Source organism: Kogia breviceps, chromosome 10 (assembly GCF_026419965.1).
Source record: "Kogia breviceps isolate mKogBre1 chromosome 10, mKogBre1 haplotype 1, whole genome shotgun sequence".
Taxonomy (NCBI): domain Eukaryota; kingdom Metazoa; phylum Chordata; class Mammalia; order Artiodactyla; family Physeteridae; genus Kogia; species Kogia breviceps.
In genome coordinates, this window is record NC_081319.1 from 5,656,215 (window position 1) to 5,683,095 (window position 26,881).

The 26,881-nt window shown below is 44.4% G+C and overlaps 1 protein-coding gene across 5 annotated transcripts in view; it reads left to right on the forward strand.

The window, feature by feature from the left end:
* Positions 1-3,362: 3,362 nt before the first annotated feature.
* The window catches only part of TAMM41 (TAM41 mitochondrial translocator assembly and maintenance homolog), a 56,459-nt gene continuing 32,940 nt past the window's right edge, over positions 3,363-26,881 (forward strand). For 4 of the 5 annotated variants that reach the window (XM_067043418.1, XM_067043419.1, XM_067043417.1 and 1 more), the window contains exons 1-4: positions 3,372-3,744; positions 6,216-6,398; positions 9,053-9,145; positions 16,350-16,500. In XM_067043418.1, the coding sequence (XP_066899519.1) occupies positions 3,610-3,744; positions 6,216-6,398; positions 9,053-9,145; positions 16,350-16,500 (562 nt within the window). In that variant the 5' untranslated portion in view covers positions 3,372-3,609. Of the gene's footprint in view, positions 3,745-6,215; positions 6,399-9,052; positions 9,146-16,349; positions 16,501-26,881 lie in introns of all 5 variants that reach the window. The other variant, XM_059076115.2, reaches the window with a different exon arrangement.

Genomic DNA, 26,881 nt, shown 5'->3' on the forward strand with positions numbered 1-26,881 from the left:
ACACCGATTAGAAGAAAAACTAAGGCATAAAAGTTTTAGAGATTTCACAGGGTTTTTTAGAAAATGGAATAGGTGAACATTGTCCTGGTGAAACCTAGCCTGACAAGGTCATTGTTAAGGAGCGCAAAGCCGACAGCGGTATAAATCAGAAAAATGAGATCCAACATGCAGTCAAGTGGCATTTATCTATATTTTAAAATGGCTCTCTAATGCTTTTATTTCATTGATATGAGAGTTCCAATAGAACCCTAAAGCGATTAGAGTTTTTTAAGAGCTTCTAACTTAGCAAGCCACGGTAATTTTAAAGGAAGTAGATGAGCTGCTAGGAGCAGGGAGAATTCTGATGAAGAATTCAAATGTGTTCTTTCTACATTGCTTCTCCCTCTTTCTGGGGAGAAGCGAAATGCACACAGAAACGTGATGGAACTTTCCAGTTGGTGCTTTTGCATTATCAGGAAGGAAAGTGTTTATGAAAACGAAAATTACTGATAATTACGTGTGAAAGCCTGCGAGGGAAAAAAAACGGAGAAACATTGCAGAATCTTTATTTATATCCAGGGCTGAACACCATTGGTGGGAGTGGAAATTGGTACAATTTTTTGGAGGGGACTTTAGCAATGTCCTGACACTTTGACCCAGCAAGTCCCCTTCTAGGAATCTCCTTTTTAGCAATACTTGCATATATTCCAAAGCTCTATGTAAAAGGATGTTCACTGTAGCATTGTTGGCATGTACCAAAAAAATGGCAATAATCTATATCCATCAACATGAAAATGTTGCTAATAAATGGAATGAGATAGATCTATATATTCTGATATGGAAAGGTGTCCCTGGTATTTTAAATGAAAAAAAGCAAATTGCAAAAGAGTATCTATCATATGCTTCCATTTTAAAATGTTTTTAATGTTAATATATTCATAGAAAATTATGTTGAGGAATGTGTGCCAAAGATTACCAGTGGCGATCTCTGGGGGAGGGTATCCATATTTTTGAAATGTTTACATTTTTATGAGTATGGATTACTTTTGCAAAGAGAGGGAAAAAAATAAAGCTGAATTATTTCCTCAAGGGAAGGAAGAAAAGAAATATGCCGGCAGAGATTTATTCACTATCTTTAGGTGAAAGGTTTCACTGTAATTCCACGGTGAGTGCATGTCAGATTCTGGCCTCTGGGCAAGGGTAGTGTTTAGTCAGAATGAACCAAAATGCCTGTGTTCCCAGAAGGAGAGCGAGCCGCACTGTGTCTCCCTTCTGCCGTCCTCTTTCCGGCCTTGTGGTGGCCATGGCAGCTGCTCCACAACCTTGGTTGATGGAGTAAAACCAGCTGGTTTCCCATTCCCTTCCCTTGCCTCACAAGCTGCCCACTTTAGAAGGCTCTGAAACAAGGTGGTAAAGAGCTCGGCCTTTGGAGCTCAGGAGCCCTGGGTTCAAATCCTGACTTCGCCACACTCCTAACCGTGGGATCGGGGAAATCTGCTTCTCCTCGTAGGTGGTCTGTTTCCTTTTGTGAAAAATGATAGTCTAAGAGAACCTGCCTCAGGGGTCTCTGGAATGAAGAGAATAGATAAGTATAGAGAATGCTTGGAATAGAAAATAAACAATTGTCACCTATTGTTATTGTCCTATCGATCCGATCCTTCCTTGGTAGAATCTCCCATCTGTCTTCTGCTTAATAATCTCCTACCCATCCTTTAAGGCCCGGCTCAAATGCCATCACTGCAAAATCTCCTCTGGTCTCTCCCTGCACATCCAGAACTGATTGACGCTCCCTCATCATAGGTCCTGCAGGGCACTGGGTACCCAGCTTCACCACCGCATGTTATATTCTGGGTTTGCTTGTCTGTCTCCTCCATAGACCCCGAGTGCCTGCAAAGCGTCATTCCTCGTCATCTTGATCCTCAGCACTTACCTCAGAGTTTGAATTCCAATAATCATTTTTCAAATTGAATTAATCCCATTCCTGCCTCTATCACCCCAGGCCAGGCAACTTAATTCACAATGAAACTATGGTAACAGCTTCCTAACTGGTCTCCCCGCCTCTCTTTCCCCACTCTGATCCAGGCTAACATTTGTGCCTGACAGGTCCCTGCTCAAAACCCTTCAAGGACCGAGTGGAATTGTAGGACATGGAGCCAGATTCTTCATTCCGGTTTTGCCACAGGCTGATGTGATCCCAAGCACATTGCTTTCTCTAACGCTTAGCTGCTTCATCTGTAAAATGAAGGCAATCACATCCTCCCACAAGGCAGTAGAGGGAACTCAATGAAAAATGCATGTGAGGCATCACCGTTACCCAAATTTAGCTATTACTACTTCTGTTATTGTTGAGAGGACGTGATCATCAGCGAAGAAGGGAAGAGTATCTGAAAAGTCTCTGTCTGGGGACTCAAACTACATCCTGAATGACCCTGTGACCTGGAGCAAGTTTCTCTAGTTATACACAGAGAGGTGAGCTCTTCACCTGGGGTCCCGTTTCCACCAGAAACTGCATTTACTGTGCCCTTTTGTGAGCCCAGTCCACAAAACGAAGGGGAAAATACTCCTCCCCATCCTTAAAATTAAATACAGATATCAGTGAACCTTGGTGCAGGCTTTTTGTTGTTGTTGTTGTTGTTTTTGCTTTTACCATTTACGGAACACTTTCATACCCATTATCGGATCTGAAAAGGATTTTTTTTTTTTTTTTTTTTTTTTTGCAGTACGTGGGCCTCTCACCGTTGTGGCCTCTCCCGTTGCGGAGCGCAGTCTCAGCGGCCATGGCTCACGGGCCCAGCCGCTCCGCAGCACCTGGGATCCCCCCGGACCGGGGCACGAAGCCGTGTCCCCTGCATCGGCAGGCGGACTCCCAACCACTGCGCCACCAGGGAAGCCCTGAAAAGGATTTTAATGCGAAGAAGGCACAGCAAACTCTTAACAGTAATAATCTCTGGATGGTGGGATTGGGGGTGATTTTAATCTTATTTGTGTTTTCCTAAACCTTCAAAATCTTCTGCAGTTTTGGAGCTGCATAGAGACATGGTTACACATGTTGCGTATACAGTAAATGCCACTGAATTGTAAAGCGTACAATTTTAGGTTATATGAATTTCACCTCATCAAAAAGATCGTCTGCAGTACTACACGCATGATTTCCTAGTCACTTATTAAAATGCGGTTTGAGGCGAGAACAAAAAGAACTTTTAAGGTTCAAAAGCAGTTCAATCTGCTGTTACTTTCCCTCTCTCATGTTCAGGTCACCGTCCCTGGCTGCCAGCCTGCAGTGCGCTCCTCCGACCACCAGGGGTCTCTGCGAAGGCCTCGCGTCCCTGCTCGCGCGCGAGCGCCTGCTCTTACTCTTGCGCCTTCGGGGCACGTGTGCGTGCAGGAGGCGTGGCCCGGGGTGGGTGCCAGCCTGGCCCTACCGATCCCCCACAGGTTCCCTGTCGGCTGCCTACCGGCCTCGTGTCTGACTGGTGCGCAGCCCCGAGTCCTTGCCAGCCCCTCCACTCCCCGCCCCCTCCTCCGGCCTTCTCCCGTCTGGGCCGGTCCCCGGCTTCCATCTCCCACCCTGAGCCGGTACTTGTTCCCCGCCTGCTGTCCTCCAAGGGTCCCTGTCTGAGCCCCGGCCCCATGGCTCTGCAGGCTTTGCAGAGCTCGGGGGTGGCCTTTCGCAAGATCCTGTCTCACTTCCCCGAGGAGCTGAGCCTGGCTTTCGCCTACGGCTCGGGGGTGTACCGCCAGGCGGGGCCCAGCTTAGACCAGAAGGTGAGCCCGGGCCGGCCCCACGCCGGGAATGTTCTCACGAGTTCCCTTTGCCTTCGGTCTCTCTAGAGTCCTAGAGCTGCCTGTCTGCTCTGTGCACTCCACGTATCAACTGGCAAAGTACAAACCGTACAAAAGTGCTCCTAGTAGAATGACAGCATGTGCTGAGTTTTGAAGGATACGTAGGAGCCAGCTTAGGGCTAGAGCGGGAGGTGCAGTCATGCGGAGGGAAGAGCTGATGCGGGGAGAAGATGGAAGAAAGGAAGAGAAATGTTTGCCAGGAGCTAGTTCAGTGTTCCCAGCCTTGGCTGAACAGTGGAGTTTTCTGGGAAGCTTAAAAAAATACTGATATCTGGGTTCCAACTGCGGAGATTGAGATTTAATTGGTCTGAGATGAGCCTGGGCTTCAGGAATTTTAAAAACTTCCCAGGTGATTCTACTACGCAGCCAAGCTTGAGAATCACGTCTCTGGTTGTAGGAGAAAATACAAAATGATTCTCCTGACTTCAGGAAGCTGACGGACTGATTGTAGGGTCAGGGCATGTGCAGTGACGTTAACTAACAGCAGAAGTTAGTGATGAGCAGTATATTTGCCCCTGCTCTGGACATTTAACAAGAGTCTGGTTAGGGCTAGGCACTGTTCTCTCCAGTGTTGGCTGAGCACAACAGTAGTGAGGGTACAGTTTTCCTTGTGATTGCAGTTTTTTTTTTTTTTTCTTCTGCAAGTGGAAAAAAAACTTTGCTTCCAAGGTGGCGACAAGATTCAAGACATAGCAGACAAGTGGCAGGCAGATATTTTCCATTTAAATGAGGCTTTTAATTGACTTTGATACAGCTTTTGAGGTCTTGCTGAATTAATGTAAAAGGAGCCGGAGTCTAGATAGAGATGTTTTCTGTCTGTGCAACTCGTGTTCTGGACTGGGTTTCTTTAATAAATGAAGGAAATGGTAGTGTGCAGTTTGCAATAGGGCCTCGTGGATTTGGACACCTGGCTGTAATCTGTCTTTCAGTTAACCTTCGTCTGTTCGCTTCCGGGTGAGGCCGTCTGTACTGGTGCTTGGATTTCCTGTTTCCCACCTATACTAGTATTTAAGTAATAGTTTTCTTTAAATTGAAAGCATGTGAGAAATTACAGACTTGGGGCATATACGTTGGGCAACCTAATTATAGTTTGCAATAGGCTAGTTATTTTCTTGTAACATACATTAACATACATTTTTTAAAAGCATGTCCATCCCAAATCTTAAGTGTCACCACTGGTTTGTGGATCACACTGTGGGAAACTCAGAACAGGCCTTGGCCTCCTGATTTTATAGCTGCCTCTTCATTTTCCTGTGGAGATTTTCCTTTGGGCAGCCCTGGAATTCCCTCCAAGAAAAGGTCCTTCGTTTTCCCTCACCCTCATTCCCTACAAGTTAGCAAGTAAACTCCAGCACCTTCGTCTCTGCCAGATGAGCCCCTGCCCTCAGTGCCTTAGTGGCAGTTAGCCTCTGCCATCCTTTAGTCTCTCCTCCTCCCTTTTTACTGCAGGAACATTTCTTAGCATGGCAACCAGCCTCCCTCTCTGGTTCCATCTCCCGCCACGCCCCTGCCTGCCTCCCATTGCGGTCCTCCTGGGTCTCATCTCCACAGGAGGGTTTTCCTCTAACGGTACTCCCTTCCTTCCTCGGGCCTCCTAGGACTTCACCAAGCCCGCTTAACTCTTGGCACTTTCTTTTAAGACTCAGACTTAACAGAGTCTGGAAGAATATAAAGCCGTAGGAAAATTCGTCCTTCTTCTCTGACCCCACTCTGAGTGAACTTAGTGCGTTTTGGGTTCTCCTACCAAGTCCTTTTGCTAGCAACCTGTCTGTTCTCCCCAGTAGCCTTTGAGGTCTTTACCTCTATCCCAGGACCTATCAGAGCTCATCGTAGGCGCCCAGTGAGTGGTTGGCAAATGGGTGAGAGTTAAGATAACTTATTTCCCTTTACATAACGCTTTATAGAGCTTGTCCACGTGGTGTTATTTGATCTGGGAGGAAAGTAGGGCGCGTTTAGCTAGATTTGGATGAAAGACAGTGCGGCAAAGTGGCCCAGCACAGAATCTGGAACCAGATTATGTCTGTCACTCAGTAGCCATGTGTCCTTGGGCAAGGAACGTACTCTGTGCCTTGGTTTCCTTTCCTATAAAAGTGGGATAATGACAGTACCTACCTTGTAGGATTGTTTTGAGGCTAAAAAGAGTTACTATATATATAAAATATATATAAAGTATTTAAAAGAGATCTGGAATGTCACTTCAATAAGTGTTACTGTTATTATGTGAGTTGACCAAAACGAAGCTCAGATTGGCTTCAGAGACTTGCTTAAGTTTCTGATCACAGCCCTGGGTCTGCTGTTAACCACAGCAGCACAGAGTCTTAGAGCTTTCCACTCCGCCTAGGTGCCTTTCTAGGAATTAAAACTAAAATTACTCTCTTTTCTTCACCTCCCAGAATGCCATGCTGGACTTCGTGTTCACAGTCGATGACCCCGTTGCATGGCATTCAAAGAACCTGAAGAAGAACTGGAACCATTACTCGTTCCTAAAAGTTTTGGGGCCCAGCTTTATCACCACTGTGCAGAATAACTACGGCGCCGGCGTTTACTACAACCCATTGATCACGTGTGACGGGAGGGTAAGTGACTGCGGGCCTTTGTCTTGACTCGGGTGGTTATTAACCTTTGTTAATAGAATACCGGCTGAATAAATGTGTTCTTACAGTTAGGAAATGTTCACACTTTCGCCGGATGAAGGTGGTGAATGTGACTTTTTATTTTTTGCCTTTGGCCAAATTTTTTTTGGTTCTCAAACTTCAGTGTGCGTCAAAATCACCTGGAGTAAAAAAAAATAAAATAAAATAAAATAAAATAAATAAAAAATAAAAAATAAAAAATCACCTGGAGTGCCTATAGGACTCACAGATTGCTGGGTCCCACCCCCAGGGTTCCTGATTCAGGAGGGTCTGGGGTAGGGTTTGAGGATTATCATTTTTTAAACATTGAGCGGTAATTGTCATATAACATTGTAGTAGTTTTAGGTGTGCAACGTAATGATTTGAGATATATATATATATATATATATATATGTATTTAGTGAGATGATCACCACAGTAAGTCTAGGTAACATCCATCACCACATGTATTTACAATTGTTTTTTTTTCTGGTGATGAGAACTTTTATGGTTTACCCTCTTTCCCGTTGCGGAGCACAGGCTCCGGATGCACAGGCTCAGCGGCCACGGTTCACGGGCCCAGCCGCTCCGCGGCACGTGGGATCCTCCCGGACCGGGGCACGAACCCGTGTCCCCTGCATCGGCAGGCGGACTCTCAACCACTGCGCCACCAGGGAAGCCCAAGATTTGCATTTCTAACAAGCTTTCAAACGTTGCTGATGCTACTGGTCTGAAACAGACTTTGAGAACCACTGGTTTGGGTAGTGGGAGGAAGAGGCAGGCCCGCTGCGGATCAGGGTGGAAATCAATCTTATCTACATGCAGAGGGGCAGACACTCCCGGAAAGAAGTCGGAAGTGGAGAGGGTGTCGTAGGAGAGAATTTCATAGGTAGATGGGAGCATGAGGTGCCTCTTGTTGCCGTCGGGTGGGTGGAATTTGATGAGGGGTATTGGAGGGCAGGTGAGAGCCCGGATCCCAGCAGAGGGCTGTGTGACAGCGGGAACCCTGCCCAGCCATCTTTCATGTGGAGGGCCCGGGCTCTGAAAGGGCTTCCGGGAACTAGGCAGGACCCCAGTCTGAGAGGACCAATGGGGACCTGAGCCAGGTGCCTCCTCGAGGTCGGCTGGGCTGAGGGAGACTCTGCTGTGCCCGCCTTGCTCCGCGCTGCTGCTGGCTTAGAGCAGTCGTCCTCTGGTGTGCAGGCGAGTCACCCGAGGCTCTTGTTGAAACGCAGATTCTGACCCAGTTGGTCTGGAGTGGAGCCTGATATTCTGCATCTGGTGATGCTGGTGCCGCTGGTCAGTGGAGCACACTTTGGAGGGCAGGAGGTTGGAGCACTGACTTGAGAAGGATTTTGAAGACCCATCTGAACGTGGCAGGAATGAGTGCTGTGTTTGATTGGTGACGTCTTTGGGCCATACATGTACTTTTCCGGTTAAGGTCCCATCCGACACCACCTGTGGTTTGCAGATGAGGAAACCAAGGTTCAGAGAGAGGAAATGACCTCCCTAAGGTCTTGCAGCTAGTTAGAGACAGGCCCCTGTGATGTTCCCATTACCTCTCAGCTGTTACGCACCTGCAGCAAGAAGGGCCGTCTGCAGTGCTGTGGCCAGAGTGGAGGGAAGAAGGTTATTCAGCCCAACCTTGCGCATCCACTCTAGTCCTGCCAGATGCCTGGCTTTGTTCTTTCCCCGTGTTAATATTACGCTGAGCCGATCTGTAACTACTAGTCTCAAATCATATTACGAGCTCCGGTAACCCAATGTTTGGGCATAATTATGTGCCAAAGGGACTGTACTTTTTAATTGAAATTCTTTAGCTACTTTTTAGAGATTTGCAGCCTGAGAAGGCTGTTCGGGTCCTGAAGTTCAGTGAAGTGAGTCTGAAGATATTTGTTGAAGCAAATGGGGTTTCATAACCTGGAACAAGTGCATTCAGGGTTCGTGTGAATTACTGCTGAAATGAGCTGGACCATAATTCCATGTGTTCAGCACTGATGAAGAGGTTTTATGTTTGAATGTTGTTTTGTGATTATCGAAGTGTTTGAAATAGTCTGTAGTGAAAGAGAAACTCCCCGTGTAAAGGATGTCAGTGGAAACGTTAAAGAGAATTTCTTGTGCTTCGTAACGCAGCGGGCGTTGGAAGCCCAGACTGAACGTGAGGGACCTAGGTGAACTCTGCCATCCGTGGTGCCAACTTGGGCACATCATTTATTCTCCCGGAGCTTCAGGTTTCGTATTTCTCAAATGAGAAACGTGAACTATATTATCACTTCTTGAAGTGTCTGTGGTGAAGGACCAGTTTTTTAAATTTCCAGTCCACTGAGGACCAGTACCAGACAGCCTCTAAGAGCTACTCTGCCTCTTACCGTCACAAGAGCCTGAGTTAAAACAGTGGTCATTTCACCCCGAATACCTGAGGAAACACACAGTCTTGGGAACTAATCCTTTGCAGAAGATTTTGTGGAGATGTGTATTTTCACAAGGTAGGCAGCTTGAGTGGCTTTGGAAATCAAGCTTCTGCTCTGGTCAGAAATTTATTTTATTTCTTTATGTTTTGTACTTGCATAAACATCAGTGTGGTATTTTGCTATTTTTCATGCCCATTTCTTTTCCAGCTTATCAAATATGGCATTATTAGCACTAGTGTTTTGATTGAAGATCTCCTCGACTGGAATAACTTATACATCGCTGGACGACTCCAGAAACCGGTGAGTGAGTGTTTTATTAGGGATGCCTCTCCTCTCTGAACCTCACCTGACTTTGATCTTCATGACTGCAGTGATGTAGAAATGAGTTTCACGCCCCTTTCCCTCCCTCCCTCCCTCTCAAGATTCTCCAGTTGTCTGAATGGATCAAGTTCAGAGTCAGTCCGTGTGGCTGGGGAGGATGGCAGAAGAGGTGTCCAGTGCCTTGGTGGAGCCTGTGTCAGCCTCCCCAGATCGCCGCCCCTTCTGGAATGCAAGTGCCATGGGGCACTGTTTGTCCAGTGACATGTCCCAGCAGTGCCTGGGACGGTGCCTGGCATGTAGCACGCATTCAGCACATATTGGTTGAATAAATGAATGAGACAGGCCATCATTCTGAGGCAGGTGGACCCTGATCCCCTTTATCCTCCTCCTCAGGCCCTACCCTCATTTGGGACGTTGCTGGAGGAGGCTGTAGGGGCAGGCTTCTCCTCCGGCTTTACTAGAAATGGAAACAAACAGAAAACAGGAAAAAAGTCAAGAGGACTTGAACTTTTGACTCGCATTCACAAGTACCAGGTTTCTTCTTTTTTACACTTGTATAGTCTGTTTTCTGAGAAGGGGTATTTTCGTAGTTTAAGAACTGTTTGAGGAATTCCCTGGTGGTCCAGTGGTAAAGAATTCGCCTTCCAGTGAAGGGGACTCACGTTCTATCCCTGGTTGGGGAACTAAGATCCCACATGCAGCGGGGCAACTGATCCCGCGTGCCACAACTATTGAGCTCGCGCGCCTCAACAGGAGAGTCCACGTGCTGCACACTACAGCGTCCACACGCTCTGGAGCCCGCGCTCCACAACCGGAGAGAGAAAACCTGCATGCCACAGCTAGAGAGAAGCCTGCACGCCGCAGTGGAAGATCCTGTATGCCGCAATGAGGATCCCACGTGCCACAACTAAGACCTAGTGCAGCCAAAAAAATTTTAAAGATAAATTTTTTTTTAAAAACTCAAAACTATTCGCAGTTGTCACAGTTGCTAATCTCCCAGCAAGGAAGAATTTTCCCTGTGCTGTCAGAGGGTCTTAGGTCCCAAAGAGGGTTCAGGAATTATTCCCAAATGCCTCTCATGGGTGACTGTGCTGCTCCTTTTTTGTCCCCTATGGCAAGAAATTAGAGAAACTTACACAGTCCTAGCTTGCTTGGTTGTGTCATAAAATCTCTGTTGATATGTGGGGGAGGTTAGATTCTCTTGCCTCTTGTCTGGGCTTAAAATTTAACAGTGTAGGTCATTAAGACATACAGAAGCATTTGATCAGGGTGATAGTTACATGGGTACATCCATGTGTAAAAATTTGTCAAGCCATTCTGATTAGATTTGTTTGCTTTACTGTATAGTATATAATTTTTACTTCAGTAAAAACACGTTTTAAGTCTGGAAACAATAGGTTACTGATTTAATTTCATATTTATGTAGATGAATTTCTAATTTCTAGGCTGGATAACTAGTAAGCCTCATAATTAAGCAAATAAATGTAATTGGAAATTTGTAAATACTCCTTTTCTTTCCAATTTTCTTTTTAAATATACAAAGTATGTAGTTTGAGGGGAAGATTAATGAATGTGGAATTAGAAGCCTTGGGCCTTATTCATTCCTGCTACTTCTTAGCTGTTTATGTGATCTTAGGCAAGTTGTTTTACCTTTCTGAACCTCAGCTAGTTTCTCTGTAGAATGGGAGTAGCAGTCCTTGCCCTGCCTACTTCACAAAGGTGTTGAAAATTGGAAGCAGATGGTAATGCTGGAAAGGACACAGGTGTTTTAGGATCAGACAGATCTGGGGTTTGGGCCCCAGCTCTGACACTCCCCAGCTGTGTGACCCTGCGCCAGTGACTAATCTCCCTGGGCCTTGGCACACCCTCACCTGGGGACAAGGCCAGTGACACCAACCTCAAAAGGTGTTTAAGAAATGCCTAGATCTAAAATGTCCGGCATCTAGTAGACACTCAGGAAAGTCTTTCTCTTCTCTCTGTCCTCTCCTGTCTCAGAGTTATTTTGAGATAAAATGAGATATTGAATGTGAAAATGTTATATTATTCTCTGTACTATGTTTTGTGCTTGGAATAGTTCAAGTTTTTTTAGAAATAGGCTGTAGGAAACTATAATGCCATGAAATCTCAGAAAGTAAGCACTGGAAATGACCTCACATTTCATCTAAATGTCATGTATCCTAAAAAAATAAAAACATCAATTCAAGGCAAGTAGTGACAGCTATACTCAGATCATACAAAACCTGCATTTCTCAGCTAATTTGGAGAAGAAAATGTTCTTCATAACAGTGACTGCCCCTCCGACTTATTAAGAAGCTTCTAGCACAAGAAAATTAAACAATCTTAAAAACCATTTGAGGTGTTGAACATGACATGATTTTTAAAAATCAAAAATCATAAATGGGTGAATTAACTCTTCCACCCACACCTGCCTCCAGTTTCCCTTTCCCGCAGAAATCACTGTTAACTGGAGAATTCTTAGGATAACTATCTTTAAACTAACTACTTTTACCTCTAGGTGGCAGCAAATATTAATCAAACTCGATGAAACAAATCCGATGAAAAGAAAGGGTTGGTAGCATTTTAGACAAAAAAAAAAAAAATGGGTGACTATCTTAAGAAAGAATTGTGAGAATGAGTGTGAATTTTTTGTTTTTTATGTGTTTTAAAACGAGTTACATTAAATTATATTGTCTAAAGCTCTAAAATTATCTTCCATATTGCAAATAGAGTAGAATTTCTCAGTCACTAGCAATTTAAGTCTTTAAAAGGAATATGCAAAGGATATATGGGAACTCTGTACTTTCCATTTGGTTTTGCTGTGGACCTTAACCTGCTCTAAAACATAAAGTTTCCTGTCAAAAAAATATATAAAGGAGTACTTTGCTTATAAAGATGGACATTTCTGGAAAAAAAAAAAAAAAAAAAAAAAAAGATGGACATTTCTGGAAAAAGTTGAGTGCAAATTAAATTTCTATCAGACTTTACCATTACCTTACCTCATAATTGAGGAGATAACCCATTTTTACTTCTAGTGCAGCTTTAAGTTTGAGTTATTTACCATGCAGTTTTCCAAGTCAAGAAACATGAAAAGTGTTTAATAGAACCTTGTTGTGGCCAATCTTTTTTTAAGTCAGAAGAAGTCTAAAGTAGTATTTTCACTTCTCTAATTTATTTAATGTAAGTTGGATTTTTGTATTTCATGTTGTTTTGTATTTCATGTATAGGTAATATGGGTTGAATTTTTAAAGCATTCGCATAGGCAAACAATGGTATTTTGCCCCCTTGTTAAGAGGATTTTAATTTATTTTAATGTATTCATTCCAATATATTTTCTCTTTTACTTGCTAGTCATATAGCTCTTTATAACAGGTTTACTGAGATATAATCACATACCATATAATTCAGCCCTTTAAAGTGTACAATTCAGTGGTTGTTAATATATTCACAGTTTGCAAGCATCACCATATTGTAACTTTCTTGATTTACTTTTTTGTAGATAGTAAAATCCCAGTGGTATAAAAGGTCCCTGAATGGGACTTGGAAAGCCTGGCTTACTAGTCTTGGCTCTGCCCGGCTGAGAGCAAATCTTTGGACTTCTAGCCTTGGAAATGAAAAGATTAAGCCATTCATTTACTTATGCAAAAGACAACTAAGTTTTTTTCTCTGTGCATGCCAAAAGAATTTTTTTTAAAAAACCACCACATTGCTAGCCTCAAGAGCCCGTAGTCCAGCAGGTAGATGATAAGGTTTTTGTTTTTTTTTAATCCAGCTCAAATGTTCACTGTTTCTTTTTGGTCCTCAAGCAAAAATTAGCCTTTCTGTTCATTTGGAATGGAAAACTACTGTGGGAAGTGTCATTTGGTTAATGGTCGAGTATTTGAACACGAGGTAGGACTGTGTTCTTTGTGACTGTAACTTCCCTCTTTGCGATTCAAGCTCTGTCTCCATGTGACTATTATAGGGGAGACCACATGTGACTTTCTCTTTTTTTCTATCTTGAAAGGTACTCACAAATCTCTCAAGTTGGGCTTTTGAAAGTCCCTTCAAGTGTTGCCCCTTCCTCTCTCCAGTAAAGCTTTTCCCCTTGGCAGTAGTGCTAATGCTATATCTGTGGTTCAGTTCGGGGCATTCCCAGTAAGATACAAACAGCTATTCACACATCTGAGGACTTTCTTTTTTTCCCAGGCCTCCCTGGCCGTGTCCCAAGAGTTCACTGGCTTTTCACTCTGAACAACAAATAACAGTGCTTCTGAGACAAGTTCCTAGTTCACCTTACACTGGAGAACCAGATCAGCACAGTAGCAGAGTCTTCTGAATTGACATTTTTCCTTTGAGTAAGGATGCTTTTATTTTTACTCTCTTAACCTTAAATAGCAAACAGACTGCCTTTTTTTTTTTTTTAACAATCTTACATAGACACTTTCTTGGAGAACAAGGGTATTTCATTGAAAAGGAAAATTTCCCCAAACTTACTCTTTACTTTGCATCTTTGTTAGTATCTCAGAATAACTTCTATTTTCATTGAGTTTCTGTAAAAAGTTCCCCTCACCCCCCCCCCCCCACACACACAAAAGAGGGTGAAGAGTTATTGAGCAGACCTGGTGAATGAGGATGAAGAATAGGAATTTGGAAGTAAACGGGCTTCACAGGCTCACTTCACGGATCCTGGCTCCTGGTACGGCGTGCCACTGTTCCTCGTGGGGAGATCTTTTAACCCTCTGGGCCTCAGTTTCCCCGTTAGTGAGATGAGGAGGTTGCCCTCCTAGCTCCTTGATTCTGTATGGAGTGTAAGGCTTGGGAGCGTTATTCAAGGAATAGACATAGGCATTATTATAGGACCTTAAATTTTGTTTTAATTATCTTTCAAGATTAAAAGTTAACAAGAAAACACAATGCATGAGGATAACTCAAAATATTTAGAGCTGGATTTGCCAAGTACAAGGGTGTTACGCTGATTTTTGCCATCAGCTCATTATGCAACCTAGGGCAGAGCATGCTCCTGGACTGCCCCTTGCTTTGACTCTCTGCAGCTGTTCGCAATAATACTGAACTCACCCAAGTGCTGCAAGGCTTCACTCAGGGCCATTAAGTCCTTGTAATTATGAGGGAGGAGGTGGTAGTATGGAATTGAGTGGCTTACCTATCACGTGAGAGGTTTACGTTATAAATATTCCCTTAAAAAAAAGTAGGGACAAAAGGTAAAAGACAGATTTTTAGGTTCTTAAGCCAGATTTATAAAATAGTTATGTTTTCTAACATTGCTTTTCACAATTAATAAAAAAGGGAAGAAACTATACTTGGGGATACACATCATTCCTGTCATTCCTTGCTATCTAATAAAATTTTAGTTTGGAGTTTCTCATACTGTATGTGTCTTTTATGTGCCATCTGAATTTTGTCAGCAATTATCTATATTTGATAAATAAAAGGCAATTTAAGCCCTACTTTCTAAAACACGAGAAAAATGTGGTGACAGCACTAAATGATTTAGAGATGGTGGTTACATTTCAGATACATGGGTGTCCTTATTAGGGATTTCTAGGCCCTTCACTTGTTGAGAAAAGCAGTCAGAAGCAACGTGATAGTTTAAGATTATGTCAGGAGTGCAAATGGGCACAATCGCTACAAAGAGCAATTTGGCAATTCTAGTTCAAAGTAAATATACACCTTAGAGCAGTGGTTCTCAAAATGTGGACCCTGCACCAGCAGCGACATTACCTGAGAACCTGTTAGGAATGTACATTTTCAGGCCTCGTGCAGGCCTACTGAGTCAGAAACACTGGAGGATGGGCCTAATAATAGGTGGTGGGGTTTTTTTGTTTTTGTTTTTGTTTGGCTACCTTGGGTCTTTGTTGCTGTGCACGGGCTTTCTCTAGTTGCGGTGCACGGGCCTCTCATTGCGGTGGCTTCTCGTTGTGGAGCACGGGCTCTAGGCGTGCGGGCTTCAGTAGTTGCAGCATGCAGGCTCTGGAGCGCAGGCTCGGTATTTGTGGCACACGGGCTTAGTTGCTGCGTGGCATGTGGGATCTTCCCGGACCAGGGATCAAACCCATGTCCCTTGCATTGGCAGGCAGATTCTTAACTACTGCGCCACCAGGGAAGTCCCATAATATATGTTTTAACAAGCCCTGCAGGAGATTCTGATGCTTACTAAAGGTGAGAGCCCCTGGCTCAGAGAAACGCTTGCGTTGTGCACCAAGAAACAAACAAGGAGTCTCACTTCAGCTGCGGCTTCAGATGAAACATTTCATTTAATCTTCCCAGCAACCGTATAAGCTTGGTTCAGTTATTAACCCTGTTTTACTGATAAGGAGTGATGCCCATAGTCACAGAGCTAGTAAGAGAAGGAGCTAGGCCTTGAACGCATTCTCTTAACTGCAGTGCAGTCTTTAAAACCAATCAGAACACACTGGAGCAGTTTGTCTCTTGATGGATTAGGAGAAGTCAAAGACAGCAGGTTCTACTGTAGCTAATTTTCTTTCCCTTTTCCTTAGTCACATTCAAAATCAGTTCAAAATAGAGCATGACCTGCTTAGGTTATGTATGTTTAAGAACAGAGGTGAGTTCTAAATAAAGAAGTAAAATGCCTCTGTCCACCATAAAATTAAGTGAAGAACAATGAGATTAAAAAATAAAAAAATAGGGCTTCTCTGGCGGTGCAGTGGTTGAGAGTCCGCCTGCCGATGCAGGGGACACGGGTTTGTGCCCCGGTCCGGGAGGATCCCACATGCCGCGGAGCGGCTGGGCCTGTGAGCCATGGCCTCTGAGCCTGCGCATCCGGAGCCTGTGCTCCGCAACGGGAGAGGCCACAACACTGAGAGACCTGTGTACCGCAAAAATTATAATAATAATAAAATAAAATAAAAAATAAATAAATACTAAATTTCCCAAAGGTCATTTATTCCATTTTATGCTGACTTATTTTTCAAAACTCATGTTGAGTTTCCTCATTTAAGAACAATATTTGTTTTTCTTTCCTTTGTCACGGGTTCTCTGATTTGAGCTTAAAACAGGAGACTTCAGAATTGCTTATTAGAATAATAAATATTTCATGTCATCTGGCGTAACACTCAAAGATCTTCAGGACTAAGTGTTTAGGACAGTTCCAGTGTATGTATAAACACATAGATTGGGCAATACTCCACTTCTGGAATTTTTCTTCTGAATGTTCTGCTTTTTCCAGGTGAAAATCGTAGCAATGAACGAGAATGTCGCTCTCAGGTCAGCCCTGGATAAAAATCTGAAGAGTGCTGTGACCGCTGCTTTCCTCATGCTCCCCGAAAGCTTTTCTGAGGAAGACCTGTTTATAGAGATTGCCAGACTCTCATATTCAGGTCAGTAGGTTTCATGTCCGTACTTTCTACAGGAAGGAGATTCGCTGTCGGAAGACTGCAGGCCAGACACCCCACCCCTCGCCCTGCACTGGAGCTGCAGCAGCCGAGGCTCGAATCCCACCACCTCTTTGAGGGTCGCTGCAGGAGTTCTTTGATTTGCCTCCTTGCCCCCAGGGTCTCTTCCTTTCCACATATCTACATAGGGTAACCTTTTCATTGTTGTTATTGTTCAGTTTTATTTTGAAACAGTTTCAAAGGTACAGAGAAGTTTCAGTAATGATCCAGAAAACTGCCATATGCCCTTTCCCCAGATATGTTTCGCCACACTAGTTTTATCGTTCTGTGGCCGTGATTTTCCAAAGCTAGCCAGCAGCAGAATCCTCGGGAGGGCTATTAGAACAGACGAGACAGCTGATTTGGGAGGTTTGGGATGGGGCCCAAGAGTCTGTACACCTAGCAAGCACCTGGTGACGCCAGTGCTCCTCCAGGGCCCCACTTTGAGAACCACCGCTCCCTCTGTACGTGTAAATGCGCCGTATTATAGATTGTTTTCTGATCTATTAGACAGTAGGTCACCGATATCACGTCCCCTTTAGGCCAGATACTTCAGTACGTGTTTCCTAAGAACAAGGACATTCTCTCACATAACCACAGTACAGTCACCAAATTCAGGACATTTAACATCAATACAGCACTTCCGTCCAATTGATGATCCTTATTCCGTATGTTGTCACTTGTCCCAATAACGTCCTTTATACTATTTTTTTCCTTCAAGTACATGATCCAGTCAAGGATCATATATTGTACTTAGATTCCATGTCTCTATTATCTTTTTTTTCTTTATGTTGGGCGTGGGAGTTTATTAATTAATTTATTTATTTTGGCTGTGTTGGGTCTTCATTTCTGTGCGAGGGCTTTCTCCAGTTACGGCGAGCGGGGGCCACTCTTCATCGCGGTGCGCGGGCCTCTCACTGTCGCGGCCCCTCCCGTTGCGGAGCACAGGCTCCGGACGTGCAGGCTCAGCGGCCATGCCTCACGGGCCCAGTTGCTCCACGGCATGCGGGATCCTCCCAGACCAGGGCTCGAACCCGTGTACCACTGCGCCACCAGGGAAGCCCCTCTTTTAGCTTTTAATTTGTAATGTTTCCTCAGCCTTTCTTTGTCTTGCATGACATTCACATATTTGAAGTCTACAGACCAGGGTTGTTGGTGCCCTGACAAGCGGCGTTTTCTCCTTTCTAAGCGAACTCTGGGGAGACATTTGACGGTGAGGCGAATATGCTGCTGCTTAGCAAACTGGCCCTCCTAGTGTGCGTTTCCACTGATGGTCCTTGCTTGAGCCCGTCTTTACTATGATGGGCACAAAGTGGAGACTTGCCTGCTCCGTCTTTCCTCACGTCAAGGAAAGCTTGCCCTCCTTCCGCATTCATCTCTTTATTTATCTAAATATTAACTTCTTTTCCCCTGAAACCAGCTGTGCTCCTCAGAGATGTCAGGGCACAGGGGAGGCTGCGAGGGCGGAGCCCGACCCCTCAGCGCACCCCACCGTGGACCCTTTTAATGTGTTAAGGGTCCATGTAAAACTCCGTTTACAAAACAGTAGCCTGCTACTTAAAAAATAGTTTGAAAACCACTATCTTAAATAAATATCCTCTTTCCCAACTTTTAAGTATGAGTCAAAAACTCTTTACTCACAAAATTGCAAAGGCAGTTGACTCATTTTCTGAATCCCTGTACAGATAAGATTTCATGGAAACACAATGCTGAAAGAGACGTGAAAGGTCTTGTTGTTCAGTCTTTTTTCCAAAATGTGTGTGCTGTGACCACAGCTGTCATTGCAACACGGCCGAGAAAGGAGGTGACATAACCTTGGTCTCGGTTGCTTCCAGCTTCTCATGGCACAGGCAGGGGAGCAAGCGTGGCGTGGCTGCCTCCAGGAGGAACGTGTGGGGAGGGCCTCTGGGTGCCTCCCTCCCCATGCTCCCCTGTGAGACAAGGGGGACCAGAAGCCTTTTTGTCAACTTTGTGGGAGAAGATGCAGAGCCGTTCTCTGCTCTGCCCACGTTGTCAAGATCAGCATAGTGTTAGGTGGGTTCCAGTTCTCTGTAAATTCGGAACACTGACTAAAGACATTTATCGAATCTTATAACTGCTCCCACCTATTTGCAGACTTTAAGTCAGCATTCAAGCTGCTCTCAGTCTTGAGCTGAGTTTTGCTCTGCCTCCTGGAAGGACTGTGTCTTATGCTCCTGGTTTCTCCTGTTGTTCAGTAAACACTTGCTGATTCATAGCAGTATCATCCTCTGTTTCGCTTCTTCTGTAATATTTATTAAGGGCTGCTAGATAGAGATGCTGTTCCAGACACAGATAAGGAAGTCAGTAAGTAGGTAGATAGATATGTAGGTAGGTGGATGGATCATTTATTCCTTTATTGCAGTACTGAATCCTCGTACTACGGCCCTGTGTGTTTAACAGATGTGTGTTTTATCGTGTGTCTTCCCTGTGGCACCCGCTGCGCTAGGCCTGGGAGCACATAGCAAGCGTGACGCGGGTGACACTCCTCGTGGAGTTTCGGGTATTTTAGGGAGAGGCAGGCAGTAAAGAAGCGCCATGGCCATTTCAGATCGCGCTGAGTGCCATGAAGAGGAGAAAACACATCAGGCTGAGGGCAAGGCTGTCTCGCAGTGGGTAGTCCGGGAAGGCGCTCTGAGGTCGTGATACGGAGCGTAGGTGGAAACAGTGACAAGGCGCCGGCCCTGGGCTGTTGGGGGAAGAGCTGGCAGAGGAAGCGGGCTGCTCCCCACAGCCGGGTCTCGCACCTCGCTGTGTCTGACTCCAGCCCCTCAGCCCCCGGTCGCTTCCATTTCTCATCTCGCCGCTTCCTGCTATTTGTGCTTGCTTAACTCGGATTTGGATCTGAGAATTTGGCCAGGTAGCCTACATTAATCATTTCAAAGAGATTGGCTTCTTTTTCCCGCAAAACTTAGGACACGATACTTGGCAAATCCTCTCCAGAGGGACTGATTGCAACACCGTGTAGTCCCTACCTTATGAATGAGACGTTTTCCAAAAAGTCTTCTGTTAAGCCACTCGTTAAGACTGGGGATGTATTTTCCCGTTGAAACAACATTGTATGTGATGGTTGTTCCTAAGCCAGGACACAGTATGATTAATGGTTACCTAGCCCATAGTATGATGGAGCTATACTAGGGGTGTGCAGATGGGGAAGGAACTAGGCCCTGCAGGCAGGTGTCCTTCATAGGTATGAGACTTGCCCCAGGTGATGTGTTGAAAGGCAAGCTTTTCTACCTGCCTTTCTTAGGCTTCTGAGAACCCAGTATTCTTGAATTGATCAGATTCTATCCCTTGGGCAAACTACCTAAACCTCCCAAGCCCTCAGAATATTCCAGACTTCAAATTACCCACCAATCTATTTTTATTTCCAGCTTAGACATTTATTTTCCACCTGGTTCCAGTTGAGAGAGAGAATATGTTGTCGCTAACCTGTGAAATTCAACATTTCTCCCGGGCGGGGTCGGGAGGGACACAGAGAAAACAGCGTCTCCGTGTTATTGGACACGTTCCTGCCAGTAATTACCGGCAGAGGCAAGGTCTGTCAGTATTGCTAGTAGTAATAATAAGCCCTATATTTTATGCAGTATTTCAGGATCACTTTAAGTGCCCTGGGGTCAGTATTTATGGCATTATTGTTATAAATGATGGTGAGAAAGGAGTGGGTGGAAGATGAGAGCCTGCAGAATTGGGGAGGAGAACCTTTCTGATCCTTTAGTTATTCTTAGAAGAGTCAGCATTTGAGTAAATCGAAAAAGAAAACCAAACGAACTTTAAAGGGCCACCTTGAACATTCTTATGGAAGTACAAACTATTAAAATGACGAATTTTAGGTAATGATCCTGGTTTAACGTTTATCAGGTGAATCAGTGTACCATGACATATGAAGAACTAAAGCTACAGTTTCTGCTGTAAAGACCTGCACATTAAGAAACATGTACAGTCATGGTGAGTCAGTGGTAGATTTAAAAACCAGCCCATGTGGAAAAGGCAGGGGAGTGTGAAAAGCATGGCTTGTTTAAGGGAGAAGGGGCAGATTGACACGACTCAGGCCCATGGCTTACGGCAGGGGAAAGTCGCATTTTTTATTGTGTACCAGGAATGACTGTCAGTACTTTTGATCTAATGACTAGCTTAATCCTCACCACACCCCTTCGACTGGGTGCTCTATTATTGTCACCATTTAACAGGTGAGAAAACCAAGGCCCAAATCCGTCTCAGGTCAGTTGTTTGGTAGATCAGTAGGTGGTGGGGCTGGAATCTTAGCCCACACTCTTAACCATTTAAATTCACTGCCTCTCTGGTATTTTGGAGAAGAGGTTAGGCCGGGGTTGGGCGGGGCATTGAATGCAAAGTGAAGAGATGGGAATTTGACAAGCAGCACACAACTAAGAGCCACAGAAGTTTTCAAGCACTGCAGGCTGGTCCAGGATGTGTTGTTGTGGGAAGATAATTTTGCCAGCAGTGTGCAGGAGGGAAGGAGACTAAAAACAGGAAAGTTTTTTCATTCAGCATGTCATTAGGGGAGTCTTCTCTGCCCGGCGCCCTTGTGAGCTCTGGGGATGAAGGAAATAAACAAGGCAGGCACAGTCCCTGCCCTCGTGGGGCTTTCTTTGTAGTTAAAAAATCAGACAGCAAGCACGTGGCAGCACAGAATAGGGGAGGAAGGAGAGCGTCACTTCAGTGTAAGCAGGGGAGGCTTCTCCCGAGGTGGCGCTGGAACTGAACAGCAGCACCTGAGGACCCGTGACAGAGCCCGGGTGAGAGCTGACCAGGCAGAGAGGAGTCCGTGGGGGGGGTAGTTAGGACCGAGTCTGTGTCCGTCGCCCTGCGTCCTTGGCCTCCCGAACTCTGCCGTGGCTCGTGGCGGGCATCTGTGCACGTGTGTTGGGTGGATGGACAGAGCCCAGCAAGTCTGGATGGTGATGAGGGCGCGAACTAGGGCAGTGCCTCAGAGATGCGAACAGTTTCACGTGAAAATAATCAAAGTCAGACCCTTAACTGCTTCAATTAAGTATTCTACTGATATTTAGTACTTCGCTTTTTTTTTTTTTTTTTCTAAATCTTAATATTACTTCATGGAAGAGAGCATGAGTAAAGTGTTAAAAACCCAGTCAGACTCCTGGGTTCACGTCTTAGCTGTAACCTTAATTAACTTTCTGCCTCCTGTGACTCAGTTTCTTTCTCTCTGAAAAAGGTTTTTATAGGGATTGAATTAAATCTTACATGTAAAGTGCTTAGCCCAGTGCCTGGCACATAGTAAATGCTCAGTAAATGTTAGCGCTTATTATTCTGGATACCTGTTTGCTTGTATTAACACAGACACTTAGAAAGGGCAAGAGTACAGTCAGACATGAGTTTGAACACCAGCCTTGTGGAAGTGCTGGAACCTTTCTGAGCCTGTTTTCTTCTTTGTAAAACAGAAATAACTATCTCATAAAAGAGTTTTCAATGAGATCATATTTATAAAAGCCCCCAGCTTCATACCTCATTGATGGTTGGGGCTCAGAGAATGACTGCTATGATTATTCACTACTCTTACTGTGTACTGTTGCTGGCTATAGAGGGTTTCCTCAGGCTGAGACACCTTTATTTGCTCGATCATTCGGTGATCGGTGGGCGCTCACGCTGCCTGTGTCCATCGTTGTTTTATTAATGACACTGCTGCCAACCACTTTGGCCAAATTCCTTTGGTATGGAAGGGGGCAGAGTTGGAAGTTGTCTAACTTCCTTGGACACATTGTCCAAATTGGAATAATGTTGTCAGTTATAATAATCATAAAACTTGTTACATGTTGACAAATAATGCCTGTTGAAGTTAGCAGAGAACTTAAATCGGGTGGATTCACTTGGCCCTTTACAGTCCTTAAGAAACAAAAAACACCTTCAAGCCGTGTCAGTAAGAGAGAGAATGGGTTTGTTTTGATGCCAGATTGTCTGAAGGCAGTCTCAGCTACTTCTAGGAATAAGACAAAGCAGTGAGGAAGTGCCAGTTGAGTGATTCTTGGAGAAAAAAATTAGAAATGGGTGCCCGAACTCTGAATTGTGAGTAAACATCCCCATTTCTGGATCCTGGTCAAAGCCAGGAAAGAAGCATTTTCTCTGGGGTGAGAGTGTAAAGATTTATTCCATGACAGTCACACGATCTGTGACCTTGCAAGCAGTGTCTCTGAATGACTTGCATGTTGAGGATTGACTCTTTGAATAATTTGGAAACGTATTTCTCCAGGCTTGGCAAGCTTGAGCTTTTGCTGAAGCCTCCCTTGGAACTCTTTTTACTCAGTCACTTGCTAATTTCTGAGCATGCGACGCTCCTGAAGGGATATTAATCACCAGTCATATCTAACGTTTCTGGATTACTTACTGTGTATCAGGTATTGTTCTAAGTGCTTTACATGTATTAACTCATTTAATCCTGGAAACTGGTAAACTAACAACTACTGCTGCTTCCATTTTACACTTGAGGATACTGAAACCCAGAGAAGTAAGTAGCTTGTCCTGGGTCATGTAGCTTCTAGTCCTGAGCTTGGATTAGAACACAGGCACTCTGGTTCTAGAACCCTTGCTCTTAGCCCTTCACTGTTCCACAGAGTGTCTGTGAGGCGTGTGTCCTTCCTGGTTTACACCTGGGACACTCTTCCCCCAGGGCCCCTTGTGTCTCGCTCCCCATTTCTGGTCAGCTTTCTCAGCTTGTGTTTTCTTCGGTGCACTTTCCATCATCTGAAGTACTGTTTATTTGTTGGGATTCTTGTCTCTGGTCTTTGTTCTACCACTAGGATGCTGAGGGCAGACATGTTTGCCTTGCTTTGCTCACTGCCCTCCAGTGCTTGCAGTGGTACCTGACATGTAGTGGGTGCTCAGTAAATACTTGATGAATGAATGGGTGGATGGTTGTGACATTGGTTCCTTCCTGAACCAGTATCGTAAATCCAATTCCTCCCCATCCCTCCCTACACCTCTCCGTTATGTGTTCTCTAAAGGAAGAGAAATTTTTATTGATTGATTTATTTAAAATACCTTTATTTTTGGCTGCGTTGGGTCTTTGTCGTTGGGTCTTTGTTGCTGTGCGCAGGCTCTTCTCTAGTTACGGCGAGCGGGGGCTACTCTTCATTGTGGTGCGTGGGCTTCTCATTGCGGTGGCTTCTCTTGGTGCGGAGTACGGCCTCTAGGTGTGCGGGCTTCACTAGCTGTGGCACGCAGGCTTCAGCAGTTGTGGCTCACAGGCTATAGAATGCAGGCTCAATAATTGTGATGCATGGGCTTAGTTGCTCCGTGGCATGTGGGATCTTCCCAGACCAGGGCTCAAACACGTGTCCCCTGCATTGGCAGGTGGATTCTTAACCATTATGCCACCAGGGATGTCCCAAGAAATTTATATATGATTCAGGTTTATATCACCGAGTACATCAGCTATTTATTCTTATCTCATTCTCTTCCACTTGCACTGATGGTATGTTTTCTGCAGCCATGGAGGTATTTGGGGGATGTATTTCGAGTGATGTGTTAGGCTGCCTCCTAGAAACACTGCCTTAGTCATCTTTTTAAAAATAAGAATTATTTTGTCCACATGCAAAAGAATGAAGTTGAACCCCCTAACATCCACCCTACACAAAATTAACTCAGAATGAATCATGGATGTAAGAGCTAAAACTGTAAGACTTTTAGAAGAGTCGCTTTGGGTTATGCAGTGGTTTCTTAGGTATACACCAAAAGCACAAGCAACAAAAGAAATAGATAAATGGGACTATATAAAAATTAAACTTCTGTGCTGCAAACAAAACTGTCAAGAAAGTGAAAAGGCAACCAACAAAATGGGAGAAAATACTTACAAATCATGCATCTGATAAGGGACTAGTGTCCAGAATGTATGAAGAATTCTTAGAATGCAGTAAAAAGACAACCTAATATAAAATAGATATGGGCAAAGGACATTTTTTCAAAGAAAGTATACAAATAATAAGTAAGCACATGAAAAATGCTCAGCATCATTCGTAATTAGGGAAATGTCAAACAATACCACAGAGACCCCATTTCACACCCACTACAATGGCTATAATCGAAACGACAGGGCTTCCCTGGTGGCGCAGTGGTTGAGAGTCCACCTGCCAATTCAGGGGACGCAGGTTCGTGCCCCGGTCCGGGAGGATCCCACATGCTGTGGAGCGGCTGGGCCCGTGGGCCATCATGGCTGCTGGGCCTACGCTTCCAGAGCCTGTGCTCCGCAACGGGAGAGGCCACGACAGTGAGAGGCCTGCGTACCGCAAAAAAAAAAAAAAAAAAAAAAAAAAAAAAAAAAAAAAAGACAGATGAGAACAGGTGGTGATGAGGCTGTGGAGAAACTGAAACCCTCATACATTGCTGGTAGCATGTAAAATGGTACAGCCGCTTTGGAAAAACAGTTCGGCAGTCCCTCAAAATATTAAACTTAGAGTAACTATATGACCCAACGGTTATACTCCTGGGTATCTACCCAAGAGAAATGAAAACATATATCCAGACAAAAAGACATACACAAATGTTCATAGCAGTGTTATTCATAAAAAATGGCCAAAAAGTAAAAACAACCCAAATACCCATCAACTGAGAGATGGATAAATAAAATGTGGTACATCCATCCAGTGGAATATTATTTAGTCATAAACAGGAATAAGTACTGATAAGTGCTACAACATGATAAACTTTGAAAACATTCTGCTCATCATAAGAGACCATATGTTGTGCAATTCCACTTACATAAAATGTCCAGGATAGGCAAATTACTATAGAGACAGAAAGCAGATTAGTCTTTGCCTGGGGCTGGGGGTGGATGGGTGGAGGGAGAGTGAATGTTAATGGTACAGGGTTTCTTATAGGGAGGCTGAAACGGTCTAAACTTATTAGATGGTTGCATAGCCCTGTAAATATACTAAAAAGCATGGAATTATGTACTTGACATAGATGAATTCATGGTATGTGAATTACATCTCAAAAAAAAAAACTGTTTCAAATGAGTGTTATGTTGCCATGTCGACTTCCAGTTTGGGCTCCTATTCTTGAACGCTTTCACATTGGGAGTCCCACGTTGTAACCTGCACTGAAATGCTCTGTTTTCATGTCACTTGCCGCCTGGGCAGAGCCTGTATCTTTGTATCCCCAGAGTCCAGCACGGCTCCTGGCACTTAGAAACCACCCAGATATTTATTGAACTGAGATGACAGCGGTAGTGCAGTTAGTCTAAGAGGGGAAAGTTACCCAGTCAGTGTCTTAAAAACTCATGGCTTCCTGCACCCTCTATCCTTGCCCTTCCCATATACACGTCATCACAACAATATCTGCTTCACTATTTACAAAGCATTTTCTAATACCTTAATCATTTGAACCTAAAAGCAATTTTGTGAGGTTAGTATGACTATTACAGACATTTTGCAGAGAAGGAAACTGATTGAGAAAGATTAAGTAACTCAACCGCAGCCACCCTGGAACATTGCCAGACTTGAGAGCCGGGGCCTTTCCACTCGCATCCCTACGTCCCTGACCGCCGCGGACATGCTGGAATCATAGAGCAGGCCAGCTACAGATGGGTTACAAGCCTCTGAGTTTGTCTTATTTCAGATCAAGGAGAGGTTACCCTTTTGGTTACCCATTGAATTAGACTGGCAGTTCTCTGGCTTGAGCAGTTAAGAGTTAAACCCACCAGTACAGGCATAAAAGAAAAGTCAGCAGTCAGTTTTTCTCAATCTCCGTATTTTGTTGTAAACATATATCTGCACGTAAGAAAAATTGAATCTTATGATCAGATGCTGGTTCATGCTGTGCTCACGATTTTATTCATTTTGTTCTGAAGCAGCAGGTAATAAGCCCATTTGCTTGCTGTTTCCCGTGGCTGAGCTGGTTCTGCTGCACAGCAGTTGGAGAAATGCAATTCAGCAGACATTTACTGATGTGCCTCCATGTGCCAGGCAGTGCGTGGGAAGCTGGCGGTTCAGGGACAGATAAGCTTCAGTCCGCGTTCTCAGAAAGTCCATGGTATTTTCCAGCTCCTTTCATCGTGGCTTGCACTTGTTCTTTGGGGAGAATTTGGATTTGTGTACCCTTACATTTTGGTAATGTACAGTCCCTCCCTCAGAAAGTTACTATCTAAAACATAAGAACTTTTTGTTTGTGGAATGTACAGGGGAGAAGAAATGGCACAAATATTTAGAACTCAACAGTGATGCAATGTGATCTTTCACTTCTGAGCCAGCCTGATAGATTCAGAGTTTGATGACATTTCACCCCTTCAGAGATTAATAGAAAACATTTATAGCCTCTGAATAAAAGCGTAAGGATT